The following is a 20,528-nucleotide window of genomic DNA, read 5'->3' on the forward strand; positions in this document are numbered from 1 at the left end:
TTTCTTGCTCAGTCCATCTTGCTAGTGATGTACTTGGATGAGGCCTAAGATCCAAGCATGAGGCCACTGAGCAGAAACAGCCCCATGTCCACGGGAAGGCAAGTTCATCTTCACCATAAGAAGACTGGTCCTTGCTTAGGAAGGAAACAAACACTCTAGTTTCTGCCTTCAGTTTTCTCTGTTTGCTGCCTTATTTGTGCCACTAAGAGTGAGATTGATGTTGATGGTTATATGTGGGGATGGACTAGGAAAGAAAAATCTGTTTGGGCAGACTGCTTTCCCTGTCAAAAGCCCACAGCCCTCCCTCCACCACTGGGAGCTTACAAAGCCTTGGGTTAAACCTTTGAATATGGGTTTTCTTGGCCAGTAGAACAGGCCCACATTGATTCACAACATCATAATTTGCCTTCTGAGAATTAAGACACAGCCAGATACTGTGTGCTGAGTGCTACAGCCAATTATAATTGTTTCTTTTTTACCTCCAGATCAACACCATGATGCATCTTCAAGTCTTCATTTCAGGCCTCATACTGCTTCTCCCAGGTAGGTAAATGGGTGACCTGGGTGAGGGGGTTGCTGTGGAGGTTGGATACAACCTAGAAAGAATACATTCCTTGGTATTTGTTGATTATGAATTGTGTAAGAGAAGAAAACCGGGGTAAAACTGGAGCTCTGAAGAAATTATTTACTTCTATGTGTCTCAAAATTGATGGCCGAAAAATAGAACCACAAAAGCATGTGAGGAGTGAGTACATGTGCATGCATGTGATAGATTGGAAGGGGTGAGTACATGTGATCAACTAGTAAGGGATGATATGTGTGCATGCATGTGATCAGTTAGTAAGGGGTGATAATGTATAGGAGTATGGGATGAAGTTATTTCCTATCACACATTTCTATAATTTCAATATAATACTATTTGTGATCCTGAAAGGGTATTAGGAAAAAAAAAATCAAGTAATCTGTGTCCCAGTATGAAATATACTCTTTTTTATACAACAAAGATTGTGCTTTCTCAGGTCATCCCAAACTCACAACTTAGGTTTACATACAGGTGACTAGTTAATGAATCTCACAGCTAATTGTTTTGTGTTCTCGGTTGGCTGGCTGGCTGGCTGGCTGGCTGGTTGGCTGGTTGTTTGGGTGGGTGGCTCACTGGTTGATTGGTTAGTTGGCTGCTTGGTTTATTCCTATGCTAGGATCCATCCAGGGCCAGGCATGGGCTAGCCAAGCACTATATAATTGAGCTCCATCCTCAGCGCTCAGAGTTCCTTCAAAGGCCACTGTGGAAACCATTGACAGAGTTTTTCTTCCACCATCCAAAAAATCACATATTTAACTTTTTGTTTTAGTTGCAGAAATTTCATGATTTAGTTCTGGACTGAATAATCTCCAGTCTTGTGACCTTCCTGTGTAATTGGTTCCCAGTTTCTGGGATGCCATCCACTTATAACAAGGAATCCCCTGCTTGGATTTTTCTCCTTAAGGACTGATCCTAAAACCTCACTCCTCCTTGTAGGGTTCCAAAATCCTTTCTGAAAATTGATGTTGAAGATTTCTGCCTTTGAGTTTATAAAGCTGTAAATGAAACCTTGGACTTGTTATTTGTAGCGGAGAGGAGGGTAAGGAGTTGATGATTCCACTTAAAACAACAGAAAGGGGAGGAACAGGGGTTCTCTAGGGCAGCATCTCCTGAATTCAGGTTGATCTTGAATTCAATAATCATCCAAGACTGGCTTTGAACTTGTGACTTTCCTGCTTACGTGCCCATGTTCTTGGTTTACAGACACCCATCAATACACCCAGCTTCCAGGGCAGTGAGTGTACATTTAAAAACTTAAACTTGACATGCAGTTTGCATTCCCCTGTCCCAGTTAGCTAAGAGCAGCTCTAGTCTTGCCCAGGAAAGAGCTCACCAGCTGGAATTCTAATACCAAATGGTCAGCTCTGAACACATATACAGATATACAGTAACATCAAGATGGAGCAGGTTGTATTCATGTATTTCAGAATACACGTACACACACACATATAATACATATATTGCTTTACATATGTGCATGTGAAACAATTAATGAAAAAATAGGCCATGAATCTTAAAGAGAGCAAAGAGGACCACATGTGAAGGTTTCAGGGGAGGAGAGGAAAAAGGGAAAATGAAGTAATCATAATCTACAAAAATAAAATAAATAACTTAAAAATTAAATTAGAGCTAGCCTCGGTGGTGCATGTTTGTAATTTCATCTCTCAGGCATCAAGCAAAGGAGGATAGTAAGTCAAGCAAACTCAGACTACAGAGAAAGATCCTGGATTAAAACAAACCAACAGGTCAGGTATGGTGGGGACTTTAACCCCAACCCTCATGAGGTAGATGCAAAAGAAGCTCTAACAGTTTCAGGCTAGATAGTTTATAAGTGGGTTCTAAGCCTGCCAGAGCTACACAGTGAGCTCTGACTCAAACAGCAAAATGAAAGAAAGGCAAACTAGCCACAACAACCAAAAGTTTGTGTGTGTGTGAGACAGAGAGAGAGAGAGAGACAGAGAGAGAGAGAGAGAGAGACAGAGAGAGAGAGAGAGAGGGAGGGAGGGAAGGAAGGAGAGAATGCTAGAGTGCATGTCTCCAATGCATCATGGCCCATGTTCAATCCTCAACTGACACAAAAAGGAAAATCGAAAACAAATGCAGACATAATAATAAAACTGTCGGAAACCATTGATAACTTATTCTCTGTTTCCCCTTCTTTACTACAGATGCTATAGAATCTTTCGCAGAAGTGCATGGAGTGGTGGGTCGCCCTGTGACACTGCCATGTACTTATCCTGTATCTCATGGAATCTCACCCACATGTTGGGGCCAAGGGGCTTGTTTTTTTGGTAAATGTAAAGATGTTGTTATTCTGACCAATGGATACTATGTCTACTATAAGAGGAACAATCGTTACCACCTACCAGGGAAGATTCTTCAAGGAAATGTGTCTTTGACAATACAGAAAGTCAGGGAGAGTGACAGTGGTCTCTACTGCTGCCGAGTGGAAATGAAGGGATGGGAAGGTGTACACAGACTGACCATCTCACTGAAAGTTCAACCAGGTAAGCTGGCCTTGTTGCTTTGCTTATTTCTTGCAAGTGGGCTGAGTCCTCTGTTTACTACTAATTTGTTTTTTCCTAGAACAAAGAAATGAAGGCTCTTATAAGTATTTTTGCTATTGAACACTTAATTTTTTTTCTTGTTTTTAAATGTAATCTCATGTATCTTGATGTCTGTAGCTCTTTAGTCCTGATAACACAAGAAAGTTTTAATATTCCTTTTGAGCCACAGAATACCTTTTATATGCTTGGACGAAGCCCTAATATGGACCTTAATTCAAGACCAAGAGCCTAGGACAGATCCTAACTGTACTTGAGACAGTCTTATTGTTCCATGAAACTGCATCCACTCTTCATCCTGAAACAGTGGGAACTTGATTTAAACTCAAGTGACTGGAATGAAAGGGTATCACTGCCTCTTAGTTAGTGTCTTGTGACATTATATCACCTGTCCTCTACACTGTAGAAGCACACCAGCTCTAACCTGAAATGCAGGCAATGCAGGGTTCTGCTGTGCTGATGACCTGGCTTCAACAGGGTCAGCTGCCCTTACTGAGCAAGGCCACATGTATAGGTGGAGAGTTCTACTCCATGTCTGCCCTGCCTTGGGCTCTTAAAATAGTTCTCACATCGTGTCATAAAATTATCCTTTTACATACAAAAATGGCCAAGTGGGAAAGTGTTTCTCTTCAAATACTGTTCAGTGGTTACTAGCCAGAAGCCCATGAAAGCCCCATCTCTTAAATCATTAGTTTCCTTTGTGATGCAGACATCTTGATTTTCCTTCAGCTTTTAATTAAAGGTTGAGTCATAAGAGTGTACCTTCTCCTGATGCTAGTTCCTAATTACCTTCACTAAAGGCTTGCACTGATAATAGAAGCCGATGGTAACCTATCTGTATTCTTTTTAAATTCATGCGATTATTTTGTAATTGCCCAGCCCTATAATTTGCTATTTATTTTTTATTTATTTATTTATTGTTTATACAGGGCCATTATACAGTGTATAGTATGCCTGGTCTGGATATCCATATATAGATCAGATTGGCTTCTAACACACATATCCAACTGCCCTACTTTCTGAGGGATGGGATTAAAGGCCTGTCACCATATCTAGTTGCATAAAATTACTAATAGTAGGCTTTAATAAAGTTTAGAGGTTCTTTCACAGGTCACTGTTTATAAGTCCTCTGGCTGGCTGGTCAATGGGTCCACAAGTGACACTATGCCTTATCCTTCACAACCAAGTCTACATTTTCTCATGGTTTAAACACACTGAGCTTCCTCTCCAGGGGTCCTAGGACCCTCATCAGCTCCTTTGGACTTTCCCATCTACCTAGGAGAATAAAGCCCCAGAGCAAGATAAGCAAAGCTCCTGAGCTGCTGATCTTTCCTGGTTTTGTTGTCATAGTGATCTTCTGACTAGATTGTCCCCAAGCTTGCTTTTCTCTCCTTCAGACATTTCTACTCTTCAGGGAGGATTTGTATTGTGCTCAATCCTCTGCCCACTCATTAGACTGGCTCAGCAAACCATAGGCAGGGCCAGATCTGGTGTGTGAAAGACCCACTCACTGGTGTGAATAGATTAACCAAAACACAGACACAGGACTCTATATTGTTAGCTGTGACTTTCAAACTGGTTGAGGTATGTACTTGTTACTGAACACATGTTTTTTAAGTTCCCAAGCTGAAAACATTTACCATTTGGTCTTTACAAAGAACAGCCATTGACAGCCATTGAGATGGCTCAGGTGGTAAGAGCACTTGTCAAACCCAGTGACCTGAGTTCAATTCCTGGGACCCATATGGTAGGAGAGGAACAGCTCTCTCAAGCTGTCCTCTGACCTCTACATATGGGCCATAGAACACATTTACACATACATACACACACACACACACACACACACACACACACACACACACACACACGGAGGCTGACCTGACTGCTGCATTCACCACTTCCCTGCATATTATAGGTACACACAATTCTTTTCCTTCAAGACAAAAGCTATCTAGATTCCAAATTACATTTTATTCCTTAAGGGAAAACAAAGTCAAACTAATTGTTCTCAATTCCCAAGGTTTTGTTTTGTAGTTAGCTGAGTTAGGATTGAAGGAAGCTGCTTATGCGGAAACTTGTCAGTTGACAAAAACACCACACCTGCAAAATACCCAGAAGATGGAGTTGGGAGGATCAGAAGTTCAAGGTCATTGTCAACTAGTGAGTGCCAGACCAGCCTAGGGTACTTGAGACCCTGTATCAAAAGCAGCACATATTACTTTATATCCCCACAGTGTTTGTCAAGAATACATGAAAATCTTTTCCCCAAGAACCCCCTGAACACATTGTTTGAGGATGTAGAGTCAGGGCTCACAGAACTTAACTAACTTGTACATGGTCTCCCTGACTAAACAGAGGAGCTGAGGTTGTGACTCCAGAGACAAGGCTCATAGACAGGAAAAGAGACCTGGTCTTTTGTCTTGCCTTTCCTTGCAGTTAAAACATCCACGGGCTCTGTTTAGGGTTAGTAGACTAGTGCTAAGCTATTAAAGGGGCTGCCCTGTCTCCTGCTTATTCCAGAATGTGCTGGTCCCTGATTACCTGCATCTGGGCACTAGGGGAGACTCCTCGTTTCTGTCTAATCACAGGTGTTAATCAGGCTGCATCCAAGAGAAGCTTCTTCTGAATGGCTTATAAAGATGTAGATCTTGCCAGTCATGAGGCCCATGCTTTTAAAGACAGCCAGCCATTAGGGAGTAGAGTCTGGTCCATCTCTGTGAGTTCAAGGGCAACCTGTTCTACATGGAGAGTTTTAGATTGGCTGTGTTTACATAGTGAGAATTGAGACAATGTCTCAAAAAAATGTAGAATCTACAATTGCCTTTTATAAGACAAGTAGGGTCTGTGATGAAATACCAGACCAAGTAGCTATGCACATTGGGGTGATATCAGAGCATGCCAACTTAGAGAAGAACCATTGTTCTTCCTAGTAGAGGTATACCCTACTGACTGTTAATATAGATATAAGCACAAAAATGATGTATTCCCTAGAATTTTGACAAAGGCATACATCCATGTAATCACCCTGAGCAAAAAAGAACACATTTCCATGGTTCTTGAATATACTTTATGGCCTCAGAGTTCCATGATTAGCTCTGATTATTTGGTCTTACTGCATATTCTAGATTAGCTGCAGGCCAATAAAGGTAAAGACTAGGTTAAGGTCTAGGATCTGTTTTCTGTTTGACTCATTCATTGTGTCTTCCTTTTACTGTTCTTTCCCTAGGAAGTGATCCAACACCGAACCCACCAAAGATCATGATTAAAGGCATATATATTGGATTCTCAGTTGTGTTGCTGCTTCTACTTGTTGTGAGCATAATGACCATTACAAGTAAGTAATTTTAAGATGGATCCCAATGGTAGGATAAATGATAAATTACCATTTAAATAATAAGTGATCACAGAACTCGAAGAATTTTTGCCAAGCAAAGTTTTACTTCTACAGAAGGGTGCAAAGCCACTTTAATCCACAGAGCAAGCATACCCAGCAAGGGGTACCAATGGACCTTTAACTGTAAGTCATAGGGTTCTGTGCCTCCTCTGAGCGCTCAGAGCTTGGCCTCATGTTCTCTGAGACTGGCCATGTAAAGCAGTGACTAGAGAGAATGGCATCTGAGTGTGGTTTCTGACTCTAGGAAAATGTTTCCTCCAAGCTATTGTTGTCTAATGGTGCGTTCCCACATTTCTTTCAAGATGGCACTTGCTCTGTCTTACTTAGCCCTTCAGTAGAAGACAGTATGTTTCATTTCTATTTCCCAGACCTAGGTACTAGAGAAAGGATTCTCAGCCACTGTGACCGGCTTCAAGGAACTCCACATGCCATAGGGTTCGCATTTCACATGACTTCTCTGTGTTTCCCCAACACCCCAAAAATATTGTAATCCCTTCTGGGTCCCAGGGTATGTGTTAGGACCTATTAAGCACTGAAATTATTTCTAACATCTGTGATATGTTCTGGGACCTTGTTTATTTTTTTTTGTCATGTGGGTGCTAGGAACCCAATGGGTGTTCTCTGCAAACGCAGCAAGTTCTCTTGACCACTGAAGCTATGTCTCTAGCTCCAGCCCATTTTTTTTATATTACCTCTTTTATTTTTTGAGATTATAATATAATAACATAATTTCCCCCTCCCCTTTTCTCCCCCAAGCGTTGCCATATATCACTCTATGTTCTTTCAAATTCATAATCTCTTTTTATATAAATTATTACATGCATACATATATATGTATACACATATATATTACTAAATACAGCTTCCCCAGTCTAGCTATTGTTCTTTGCATGCATGTTTTCTTTGTTTCAAGACATGGAACATGAGCTCATTATTGACCTGTTTCACATGACTGAGTAAAAAACATGGAATCAGAATATGCCTGTCAAGCTTTAGGATTTTTTCCCTCTAATTATTAGGATCTTATTTATACAAAATGATTATTTAAGCTCACCCTGGTGGTATGCACCTATAGTTCCAAGACTTGAACTGCTAAGGCAGAAGAATCATAGCCCATGGACTATAAGAGAGGGGAATATAAATTGCATAAAATACTACAGATATGTTCCCTTTCTTCGCCCAAAGTTGTTTGTTCTCCCTGAGGGAAGGTGGTTACTGGAAGTATAAAGATCTTTAACAGGTATTAGGCATGGGTGGAGGACCTCCTAACTACACTAAGCCACCCTAGGGTCACTTTAGAGTCCTTGGTAGAAGAGATCATCAATAGGACCTTGTGCCTTGGGTCACCTTGGAGAGCCTATGTTTAGCTTGTTCTCCATCAGCCAAATTAAAAACCTAGACTTCTTTATTTCTTTTGGTGAAGAAAATTTACCAATGCCATTCTAGCATGTTAGGGATGCTGTGTGGGTGAGTGCACCAAACCATGAAGAGAAGAAACTTCCTGTGGGGCACAGGAAGGAACCTCCCATGGTTACCAGGGAATGGTTCAACTATAAGCAGAAGCAATATCCTTGGTTAGAAGAAAAAAGCACCATGAGTGACTTTGAGGATATGTTCAATTTTCTTTTCAACTCCCCCTGCCTCCTCTCACCCAAATTCAGAGTGCATCCTCACGAAAAAGAAGCCAGGATCTCTAAGGTAAGCTGGCATGTCTGTGTCAATTGCTCTTGGACTGACAGTCTTGTAGAGTTTTGTTGCTCTTTCTCCTTTCTTTCTCTGCCTTCTTTTCCCTTTCCTCTTCACATTTATCCTTCTCTTCTCTCTGCTCCAACTCTTCCCCCTCTTCCTCTCCTCCCTCTCTGCTCCCATCTTCTCCTCTTCTTCCTCCTCTTTCTCCTTTGCTTCTTCCTTAGTTTTCTCTTGCCTGGCTTCCATTGCCCACCTTGGATTCTAAAATTAGTTTCCTGAGCCCCTCTCTTGTTACCATACCTCACCAGGATGTATCAGCATTCTATTTTCCCTACCTTTGTGTCTGAACTGGTACTGAAGGAGCCTCTCAGCATTGATAACTTTTAATAATCACTGAATGGATGGTAGATGTTACTCTTTGGAGCTGAATTGAATGAGTTGCTTTAATTTCCCTTTTCGGTTTATTTAAGGTTTCCTTCATTGTGTGTCTATTGCATTATAAGCTTGTGAATGGGGCAGAGACCTCCCTCAGTGGTTATGCTCTTGCAAAGGACCCACTCTTGGCTCCTAAGACCTATGTCATAGGGCTCACAGTTGCCTGAATTTCCAGCTCCTGCATTTATATGCACATGTGCACATATACATATTTAAAAAAAACTTTAAAAAACTGGTGGGCATACATGTTATTCACACACATAACATCCCTGCAAAACACACACATGAATAAGTAAAGAAATCAATATTTTCTCTAAAAATAGATGGAAAAATCAGAAAGCATGTAAGCTATCTGGTCATTTTAGGAGAGCTTCCAGGCAAGTAGTGTGGGGATGATAAGAGTCACCTGTGTTGTGGCTTGTGCGAGTGAGACCCAGGGAAGCAGATTTTGAGGATGGTAATTCTTGTAGCAGTAAGGAGTACAAAGGAACCCGGACAAGGCAGTGCCTCTACTGTTCATACCAAGTCCTCATCACTCATCTATACTAATTAATATCTGTCTGCTTTGTGGGCCCTTTATATTTTTTGTTGTGAGCCTAGTCTTTAAGAGCTGAGCCATCTCTCCTCTCCAGCTTTTTAATTTACTACACGTCATTGATATGCAGCCATCTAGTCTGTTTCATTTTGTTCAAGACTGGCTCTATACAGAGGTATTTTTTTTTTCAATCAGAATTCACACCCATCTGGTTACTATCCATTGCACCTAGTTCTCTTCTGTGATCTGTTTCTACAAAGACTTCTCTGGGTCTGAGTGAATCACATGAGCCTATCCACAGCCAGTGTATTTAGCTGTTATTTCTTCTGTTCTATCCTTCACAGTATGAATACATTGCATACCAAGTAGTGTTATTCTAAGCATCCCACATTTGGAAAACAGATTTAGAAAGGAGGGTGTCCTGGGTCATACTGTGTGAGCTCTATATACTATGTAGAACATACTATGTAGAGGCCTCACTCTTAGGACCTCACTCTTAAGCCTCACTATTTAGAATTATGTCCATTAACTTCTGATAATGGAAGAGCGATACTTCTGATAGATGAAAAACACCTCATCCATCTAATCATTGCTTTCTATTTCTGATTTTGTATTTTTTCCAAAAGTTTTATTTTAATTTTTTATTGAATGTGCATATGTGTTAGTGTGTGAAGGACAGAAAGCAAGAGAGACAAAGAACAAGGGAAACAGAGGATGTTTGAGTCTGTTGCATACACATGTGTGCAGCAGAGGCAGAGAAGGCCCTTGGCCATGGAGGCAGGGCCCCTCCCTGACTAGATATTATATGTTTCCAGGAAGGCTGCCAGCCAGAGAGCTCCAGTGATATTCTTATCTCCACTCTGGGGTTATAGACATGTGAGGATGCTTGGCTTGTTACATGGGTTCTGGGCCTGAACTCTGTTACTTTTGTTGTGCAATGAGCATACTTATGCCTAAGTCACATTTCCAGCCCCAATTTTTGGGTTTGTTTCATTATTATTATTATTATTATTATTATTATTATTATTATTATTATTTAGTTAAAAATAAAAACACCAAAGACAATGTAACATATAAAAAGAAAAATGAGCTGTTTGAGACCAGCCTAGATTTCTAGCAAGAACAGTAAAAACAAAACAAAAAAACTAAACAGGCAAGTAAACCCAGTTCAAGACTTGACAAATTCCAGGCAAGCATTGTCCATGTTCTTTGTAATTCTCAGGTGAGGTATGTTCTTTGTGTGGCTGACTGGAGATGTTCATTTTGATTCTACATTTTAGCAAGAGAGAAGGCCACTGTGTTCAAATGACAATTTCCACTGTGTTGAGATGAGTTAAAGATAGTCTGTTTTCTGTTCTGATTTGTTCCTCCATGAATTCTAGAAGCTCAAATATCAGTCCACCGTGACTGCCCTGACTAATATGGGCACAGAATGAGCTCTCCAAGTGAAGGCTCTCCCACAGCTGATGGTATGGCCAGTGCATAGATACCAACAGCACTCTCTCAAAATTAGTTCCTTGACCTCAAACACTGGATATTTTTATGCTTGTGTCATATGTATGTCATACATGAAGTCTCTGAAACTGTGTTATAGACTACCTGCTTTTGTGAAAAGGTACTGAATTTTTACATATTTTCATACTCCATGCTAAATGTTAGGGAATGTAGAAACTATGCAAATTTCAAAACCCTTGCCTTCTTTTAAATAAGAATGTATTTACTATTGGTGTGTGTGTGTGTGTGTGTGTGTGTGTGTGTGTGTGTATGTGTGTGTGTGTGTGTGTGTAGGTTCTTTGGCACCTGTGGAGGTCAGACGACAACTTTGTGGAGCTGGCTCTTTCTTTCTACCTTTATATGGGCCCCAGGGATCTCACACATGTCACCAGACCCCCCCCCCAACCCATTCTAAAGGGTCATAACACAAAGCCGTAAACACAGCAGTCATCCCATCCTTAGCCTAGTTCCCGAGTACACATCTTGATTAGGTAACTCCGTTTGATGTTAGGTATCTGTCTCTTTGGATCTCCTGCTATATGTTCTATCACACGCATATCCTTGTGGATGCCAATATGAACTGATATTTTTAAAACAATTCTTAGCTGCTCTGATGCCTATTAAACATACTTTTCTGACTTAATACTAGGATCTTGTGTGGCAGTTTTCACTGTTAGTTTTTGTGGAAGGAGCTCCTTGAATCCTGAGTGTATATCATAAATGAAAGTTCTGCTCAGACCTGAAAGGTAAAAGGTAACCTCATTCTCAACATCTCTCTCTCTCCCTCTCTCCCTCCCTCCCTCTCTCTCTCTCTCTCTCTCTCTCTCTCTCTCTCTCTCTGCAGGAACTTGGTAGCATTCCATGTGCAACCACGAGCCCAAGAGAACATCTACATTATTGAAGACAATCTTCCTGTCTTCCATTAAGTTGCAGTAGAAGACAGCTACAAGATATCACCAAACTGGTCAACCCTTTAAGCTCCAGGACTATTTTCTGCGTTGTTTCATCGGGTGTCCCTGCTATCCAGCAATAGTGGAAAGGATGATCCGCTAGCTGTCTGTCCTCACACTCACAGTTAAAATGATGTCCAGTCTGTCCATGCACTGTAGAGTCTTTTCTCAAACATGAACACTTTAACATTTGGGGTTTCCTGTAAGCCCCATAATTATTTTGTCCATGAAAGAAAAATCATTGGTAATGCAGGAAATCGACTTCTATCTTGGTGACTAAAACCATCCAGCAGAGAGGACTATGATTTAAGGTAGAAATAAAATAAAAACAAAAGTGGGGAGGATGAGATTTAATTTAGAAGCACTTCATGATGATGTCTTGTTTATCATAACTCAAAATGTCACTTACCCTTACCATCCCCAAGGGACTCTAATCATGGAAGCTGCAGGTTTTAATTTCCTTTATAGATGAGCAGAAGTGAATCTAATATCACCCACCATGAGAGGTGTGTAGACTTTCTCATGGAGCTTGAAATATGATGTGCCGTATGTGTCTAATCTTAGGATTATGATGGGTATTTCATGTCAGGAGAGGTTTCCATGGTGAGTATGGATGAGGCAGGCATCAGGAAAAGAAAATAATAGACTAAGAGAATGAGGTCATTAGCACTATTTCCACTGCAGTCTGACTTGATGCTCAGTGTCCCTATACTCAACCTCTGGGCTCTGAATTAGGTGCTAGAAGGAGACAATGCAGAAATGAAGGGGGAAGGAGGGAGCAGGACACAGGCTCTGCCTGAGAGAAGTCCTTTTCCAGGTGTGACAGAGTTTAGGATGTTCACTGGTTCATTCGAAGTTATAAATGTATAATTATCTCCAGACCATATTTATATTTAAATTTATTTCAGAAGGACAAAGCATTTTTCATAGTGGATCAGTTTGTCACAAGCAATGAAATACTTGGTTTTGCTAAGAGTTAACAAAGACTGTTGTGTTGGTATCTTCGTTGCCAGTTTGGTTGTTGAGAAGAACAGATTTGCAAGAGGGTAATAATTTCTATTTCAGTTTTAATAAGCCTTGACACTCAACCCATAGAAGAGAGGATGCTGGATCTCGGTCCACATCCTCTACAGAGTTCTAGGGAATAAGTATGTGTCTGACTGGAGTCGTCTTGGGAAAGGTCAGATAAGGAAAGTTGCATTGTAGGTTTGCTGAATGGGGTTTCCTCATCTGCTCTAGAAATGATCGTGTTTAAACCAAGGTGTTTTCTTTTTTCTTATATTCGAGGCACTTATACATCAAATCAGGGCTTTAGCTTCCTGTCTCCTTTGTGATTCCAGTCTGGTGGCTGCCACGTTCTGCGGTTGTGATGCCTGTACTGCTCTTAAGTCTTCCTATGAATGTGTAACAGATGTCTGCAGTCAAGAACATGGTACTACTGTGTTCTGTGAAACCAAATGCAATGGGAAACAGAGCATATGCATGAATAAGACCACCCTGGGCTCTGATCCTAACACTGAGTAGCAATAGTAGGATAACTTGTTTTGTGTTTCTATTTCTTTCCATCTAGTTTTTGTTGTTGTTGTTGTTGTTGTTATTTCAAGCAGGGTTTCCCTGTGTAGCTTTGAAGCCTATCCTGGAACTAGCTCTTGTAGGCCAGGTTGGTCTTGAACTCATAGAGATTCTCCTGCCTCTGCTTCCCAAGTGCTGGGATTAAAGGTATGGGCCATCACCACCTGGCTCTTTGTATATATTTGATGTTACCATTTCCATACTGACCTTGGGGTACAGTGGTCATTTCAATGAAATGTTACTCATGAGAGTTTCTGAGGAATTGTGGGGATGGCTCATGGCTAAGAGTGTATGCTGTTCTTGCAGATGACCTGAGTGGGGTTTCCAGCACCCACAGTAGGAGTTTTATATATGCCTGTGACCCTAGCTTCAGGGGATGGGTCACCTCCCTTTTGGCCTTATGCATACACACTCGTACATAAATACAAATAACTATTAAATGGAATAATAGTTCTTTGAAGATGGAAAACCTACAGAGTGTGAATTTTCTCAGTAGATTTCATAATAAGAGATCAGGAGTTTGTGTTCAGTAAATGACTTAACTATTCTACATTCATAAATCTCTTATATGACATCTTTCTTTAAAGAATGTTTTCATTTGAAATACTTCATGCTCCATAATTTTCTCATACCACAGGAAAAAATTGTTAATTCAAGGGATAAATAGGATAGAAGGAAAGGAATTTAGTTATTGTGAAAAATTCCCATGTATATGGGTTTTTAGCTTTACCTTGTTTTGTTGAGACAAGATCTTGCCAAGTAACCTTTGCTGTCCTGGAATTTCCATCTGTATGTTAGGCTACCCTAGAATTCTCAGAGAACCACCTACCTCTGCTTCCTGAATGCTGGGATATAAGTTGTGCACTGTCTTGTCTGGGACAAGCCTTGATTGATCATATTTAATGGTGTTTCAATATTGATCTCCCAAGACACAATTGATTCCATTACCTGCACTCTGCCTTGGCAGAAAATAGTTTCAACATTTGACTGTATGTAAATTCATCAATAAAATGCAGTGTTTGGGGGCTAGACTAGAGGCTCACACTAGCTGCTCTTCTAGAGGATCTAGTTTGAACCCCAGCACCTACAAGGTGACTCACAATGGTCTGAGCTCTATCCCTAGGGGATCAGACACTTTCTTTGGGTGTCTATGGAAACTGCAAGCCTATGGTTCACAGGCATACATGCAGGCAAAACACTCATACACAATGACTTGCTGTTTTTTTCCAGGTTCACTGGTTCATTTGAATAGACATTTTCATCTTGCTTTGGGGAGTATTCTCAGCATGTGGAGAAATATGTCAACAGTTGTCAAGGGAACTGGGGAGATGGCTGAGTGGATAAAAGGATTTCCCCAAGAGTGATGACCCAAGGTTGACTATGAGGACCCATGTGAAAAGCAGAATATGACTGTGTGTATCTGTAACCACAGCCTGTGGGGAGAAAAGACACAAAAGCAAAGGATTGATTATTCCTCTGCACTAGAAATATTATATCAGGTTAGCCAAGCTTAGTGGTACCTGCTGTTAGTCTCAACACTTGATGGGCAGAGTCAGGTGGATCTCTGTAAGTTCAAGACCATCCTGGTCTACTTAGTGAGTTCCAGGTAGCCAGGGCTACATAGAGAAACTCTGTCTCAGCAGTGGGGCAGAGACACACTGTAGGCGATTGAATGAGGTGATGGGCAGACATGTTGGCATCCCGGGTTAGGACGCTGCATAAATCACAAATTATCCAAGTCCTTTCATTTCTTTCATTTCTGTTAGTCTCTGCTTCCCTTTCTATCCAAGGGGTGGCCACTGAGACCTCTAGGTTTGCTGTCTCAGAAAGTATCCTCCTGCCTCTATAAGAATTTTGATTATTCACAGATTTAGCCAAATAAATAGTGACAAATACCTACTGCTATCATAATTTTATTTTTAAAAAAAGTAGTCACTTAGTATGTGTATTGCATAAAATTTTTGCGAGTATCAGATTTCAGTCTCTCCCTCCCTCTCTCTCTTTCCCTCAACCCCCTGTGTGTGTGTGTGTGTGTGTGTGTGTGTGTGTGTGTGTGTGCGTGCGTGCATGTGCCTGCGCTTGCCACTGAAGGCATATGGGATTAAAAAAAAAGACAACATGGAGAAGAGAGCTCTTTCCTTCCATCATGTGAGTTCTGGATTGAACTCAGGTCTCAGGCAAGTGCCTTTATTCATAGAACTATCTTACTAGCTATTACTTAAAAAGATTAATAAGAAATGATTCTATTTCAGTTAGATATTAGGTAAACTTAGTGTAATGGATTATTGTCTTCCTCGTTTTCTGATTTATGCCGGAATGGCACTGTTGCTTATATCCGGGGCTAAGGGATTGATTAGATGAAATAAGGGCTCTTTCTCGTTTCTAGTTAGATGCAAACGATCAGCTTGCTCAGATGTCAGCTAAATTCTTCCTAGAGTCAAGCTTGGAAGCTGTCCCAGAAGACAAACAGGACAGAAGAAGCAGACCTCAGAGCACATTGACCATGGAGGTTAATCTCATCTGGATAGAGTCCTGCTGTTAAACTCTGTGAAGACCTTTTTTCTTTTTCTTTTTCTTTTTTCTTTCTTTCTTTTTTCTTTCTTTCTTTCTTTTCTTGGTAACGGGAGAGAAAAATAAGTTAATTCCCATCTCACAAGATACACCATGTGGGATTTCAGTAAGTAAATGAGTTCATAATGGCTAGTCCAGTGCCTGCTCACAGTATGTTCTCAGGGTACATTAGTGCCTTTCACTTACACTGTCAACAGGCCAGAGGCAGACTGAGAAAATGGTTCATTGCTGCAGCGAGAGTAAACTGAGCCCTAAATCTAGCTCTTCTGACCAGTTCTGATCACTGTAACATTGCACATATACACTAATTGAAAAAGTAAAAATACTCTTTAATTTATAAATATACCCATGCTTAGTAGGAAAGTCAACAGCACGACCTCTCTCTGTGTGGGTTCCTGTGTTACTTCTCAGGCACCTCCCTTTAACACTGACCCATGCATGCCTGGGATTCTAGAACTGGGGTTTCTCCTCATAGTATTCAGCACACATAGCTATTTGTCTTTGTTTGAACAAGTAAATTAGGGTCTGAAAGTATAGCTCAGTGCGTAAAGTGGCGTTTGTGGCATGCAGGAAGCCCCCAGGACTACATACACCTATAATCACAACACTCTCTCTGGTGGTAGAAACAGGAGGATCAGAAGTTCAAGGTCATCCTCAGCTACACAATGGGTTCCAGGCCAGGGGTGGGCTGCAGGAGACCCCATCTCAGAAAAAAATAAACTCAGTTTGATTGTTCATGGAGACCATCACCACGTTTAAGATCTAAATACTCCTATCAACCAAAAGCCTCACACACTATTGTAATACTGATCTATTCTCAGTTCTCAGAGAAAAAGGCCTTGTGCACTGGACTTGAATGCTTGAGAGCCACCTTTCTCACTACAAACACAAATGGGGAGCGCACACAGGGAGGTAACCTTTGTGGTCTGTCCTGAAAAAAGAGAATGTGTCACCTCTCTCAAGGCCTAGCAGAGACAAAACAGGAACAGAGAACCCCCAATAAGATCTGTGTGGGTGTCAGAACCTAGACTACAGCTAGAACAAGATAGTGGCCCCCAATAAAGACCGAGAGGAAGCCGAGGCTGGGTCCTAACTTCAAGCAGACTGCCCTGCCCAGAGTGCTCTTGTGACTTCTTGCCTGGAAAGAAGCAGATGGAACATCGTGGAATGTAAGACTTCACAGTCTTTAGCTGTACTTCCAGGATGGTGAGATTGATGCACAGTGTACCACAAATTTACTCTCAGAGGAAGGTGGCTGTTGTCATTGTTAGATGAAATGACGACAACTGCAGAGAACTTCACCAAGGCCTGGAGCAGACAGGCTTTGAAACCCCTCACCCTCTGCACTGGAGCCTTCCTTCCTTCCACCACAGCTCAGTAAACATAGGTCAAGAGCCTTTAGCTAGGACCTAGAGGTCAACTTTAGCATGGGAAAATAGGGGAATAGTGGGAAGGCAGGAGGAGGCTGATCCTTGTAAATTTGAAGCTAGCCTGGTCTATATAGAGAAGAAGTTAGCTTGGACTAGCTAGAGAGTTTAACATAGTAAGACCCTATCTCAAAAGAAAGACAGACACTGGTGTTTCTAATTTTAGCCATTCTAGCAGGAGTAAGTTGTTTTGATTTGCATTTCCCTGATAGCTAAGAACGTTGAGCACTTTCTTAAGTGTCTTTCAGCCTTTTTGATTTCCTCTATTGAGAATTCTCTCTTCAGTTCTGTACCCCATTTTTAAATAGGGTTATTTGGTGTTTTGGTGACTAGTTTCTTGAGTTCTTTGTATATTTTGGAGATCAGCCCTTTGTTGCATGTAGGATTGGTGAAAATCTTTTCCCAGTCTGTGGGCTGCCATTTGGTCTTGTCAACTGTGTCCTTTGCCTTACAGAAGCTTCTAAGTTTGAAGAGGTCCCATTTATTAATTGTTGATTGCAATGTCTGTGCTACTGGAGTTATGTTCAGGAAGCAGTCTCCTGTACCAATTTGTTCAAGTGTACCTCCCACTTTCTCTTCTAAGAGGTTCAGTGTGGCTGGATTTATGTTCAGGTCTTTGATCCATTTGGACTTCAGTTTTGTGTGTGGCAATAGACATGGGTCTATCTGCAGTCTTCTACCCTCAAATGATGAATGGATAAAGAGGATGTGGCACATTTACACAATGGAATACTACTCTGCAGAATAAAACAATGGAATCTTGAAATTTGCAGGCAAGTGGATGGCACTTGAAGAAACCATCCTGAACGAGGTAACCCAGTTACAAAAAGAGGTACATGGTATGTACTCGCTCATATATGGATTTTAGACATAGAGCAAAGGATCACCAGCCTATAATTTATACCGCCACAGGAACTAGGATACAAGGTGGATTCTAAGAGATTCATATAAGGTCCCTCACAGAAGGGAGAAGGGACAAGTTCCCCAGATCACATGGGGAGTGGGGGGGGCAGTGAGTGGAGAGGGAACTAGGAGAAAAAGAAGGGGAGGAGAGGGAAGCATGTGGGACTAGGAAGATTGAGTCAGGGGAAGAATAGAAGACAGAAAAGAGAGATGGGGGAGAGAGAGAGAAAGAACATGAAAGAGGGAGCCATTATAGAATTGAAGAGAAAACTGAACCTAAAGAAATGTCCAGAGACCTACAAGACTGACTCCAACTAACAATTTGAGCAACAGTGGAAAGGCTACCATAAATGCCTTTCCCTGATAATGAGATCAACAACTAACTTATCCACCAACATGGAGCCCTCATCTAGTACCTGTTGGAAATAGAAGCAAACACCCACAACTAAACACTGAGCCGAACTAGATCCAGATGCAGAGAGGGAGGACAAGACCAGGTTACAGAAACACATAGAGCCAGCTGACCTGAACAAGGAGGAGCTAATGGGCCCCCAGACTGATAGCTGGGAATCCAGCATGGGACTGACTCAGACCCCCTGAACATGGGTTTCAGCTAGAAGGCCTGAGCAGTCTAAGGGACCTCAGACAGTGGAACCAGGATGTATTCCTGGTTCACAGAAGGACCTAGCAGGCACATTCCCCATGGAGGGATATTCCCTTAACCTAGAGACAGGAGAGAAATCCTAGTCCCTACTTCAAATGACTTGACAGATTTAGATGACCCCTCCTGGATGGCATCACCCTACATGTGGAATAGGGGGGGTAGAAGGGGAGGGTGGTCTGGATGCATGTGAGGGGGGAGAGAGGGAGGGAGGGAGGGGGAAAGAGAGGGAGAGGTAACTGGGATCGATATGTAAAAATAAAAATAACACAAAAAAGAGAGACACACAGAGAGACAAAGAGGGAAGAGGAAAATAAGGGAGGGAGGGAGGGAAAGAGGGACGGAGGGAGGAAGGGAGGGGGGAAGAAGAAAGTAGCAAGCCTATCCAAGCCCCAGTAGCCCTGCCCCTGGGGCCAGCTCTTATGCACTGCAGGTACTTCCTCCCTGAGCCAAGTTTGCCTCAAGGCCCAGAGACAATGATAGAGAGACACCTGACCTGGAGACTCCACTGAGAAAAGGGCATCAGCAGGGTCAGCCTCCTCCCGCAATAGTACCTTCCCAGGGATTATAAAGGCAGCCACTTCCAGAACAAGGGCCCAGGCAAGAGTGGAGTGGGGGCAGGGCTCCTCCCTTCTTCTTCCCATCATCCTCCTAGTCTGGCTCTCCCACCCAATCTCCTCCTGCCCAGATATAGGCCAGCCATCTCCTTATTAACCACTGAGAGTAATACATGTTACAGTGTACAGTGATTATTCCACAGCAACTCCTCATTAGGCCTTTCCCTTCTCTGAGTCCCTGACTCTTCTTCCATTCAAGAGTGATCACGCAAACATCTGGATTTCCTGTTTCAGGAAAATGCCCCTGCCTTGAAAATAATTTTGGATACCCTCAAATTTTACCAAATAAGATGTGGTCATCATTTCACTTAAGAAGATAGTCATTTATCCATGTCTTGTTGTTGTGGGAGTCTCCCTAGAGTAACCACGTATGCTCAATGAAAGGGGAAGACAGAAGATGGCACTGACAGCCCAGAGCCTGGATGACCGTGGAATGGTTTCAATGATGGGTCCAGTTGGCATTCTCATTTTTTTCTACTTTTATTGAAAAATAGTCTTTTCCATACAATCTCTTCTGATTACTGTTCCCCTTCCTCAGTTCCTCCTAGATCCTCCCAATTTCCTGTCTTGTCCTAATCCACACCATTTCTCTCTTATTGGAAAACAATCAGACATTTAAAGAACAATAATAAAATAAACAAAATGGGTAGACAAACAAGCAAGAGTTTACAGAGCATATGTGACAGTCAGCAGGTTGTCAAGGTCAATAACCCATTGCTTCAGCTATTTCTCCAGATCATTCTGTTGCAAGTAACTAGTGAAGTCATTCTTGGCAAATAGTCAATTTACTAAATCACTAAATAAATAAGTATCTAATCATTGGTCTTTTCTACCATGTAAATTTTTAAAATGTACTATACCTTAGTTATTTAGTATGCATATACATACATGGTTATGTGTATGCATGAATGTGAGTGTATGTACGGATGTGCACTTGTGTGGTGTGTGTGTGAGGTGTGTGTGTGTGTGTGTGTGTGTGTGTGTGTGTGTGTGTGTGTGTGTGTATACAGTTGCCATGGAGAGCATGTGGAAATAAAAGGACAACTAGGGGAAGTCAGCACTCAGGAGGCAGAAAACTGACAGAAATTAATACCCCCTTGCAAATCAGTTCTTCTCAACAATCCAGCTGGGAA

At 41.7% G+C, this 20,528-nt stretch overlaps 1 protein-coding gene across 1 annotated transcript; it reads left to right on the forward strand.

Annotated features, from left to right (window-relative positions):
* The first annotated feature begins 494 nt into the window (after nucleotides 1-494).
* On the forward strand, nucleotides 495-13,168 carry LOC127218736 (hepatitis A virus cellular receptor 1 homolog). Its single transcript, XM_051179727.1, has 5 exons — nucleotides 495-543; nucleotides 2,752-3,090; nucleotides 6,374-6,481; nucleotides 8,203-8,239; nucleotides 12,985-13,168. Exons 1-5 carry the CDS (start codon nucleotides 495-497, stop codon nucleotides 13,166-13,168), a joined length of 717 nt encoding a protein of 238 aa, XP_051035684.1.
* The last annotated feature ends 7,360 nt before the right edge of the window (nucleotides 13,169-20,528 follow it).

This window comes from Phodopus roborovskii, unplaced genomic scaffold (assembly GCF_943737965.1).
Source record: "Phodopus roborovskii unplaced genomic scaffold, PHOROB, whole genome shotgun sequence".
Lineage (NCBI taxonomy): Eukaryota > Metazoa > Chordata > Mammalia > Rodentia > Cricetidae > Phodopus > Phodopus roborovskii.

What these genes read in the sequence shown, in the direction of transcription:
- LOC127218736 (XM_051179727.1), top strand. Translation starts at nt 495, where the DNA reads ATGATGCATCTTCAAGTCTTCATTTCAGGCCTCATACTGCTTCTCCCA. An exon ending in CCTCATACTGCTTCTCCCAG is followed by an intron (nt 544 to 2,751) that starts GTAGGTAAATGG and finishes TCTTTACTACAG; the next exon opens with ATGCTATAGAATCTTTCGCA. An exon ending in CTCACTGAAAGTTCAACCAG is followed by an intron (nt 3,091 to 6,373) that starts GTAAGCTGGCCT and finishes TTCTTTCCCTAG; the next exon opens with GAAGTGATCCAACACCGAAC.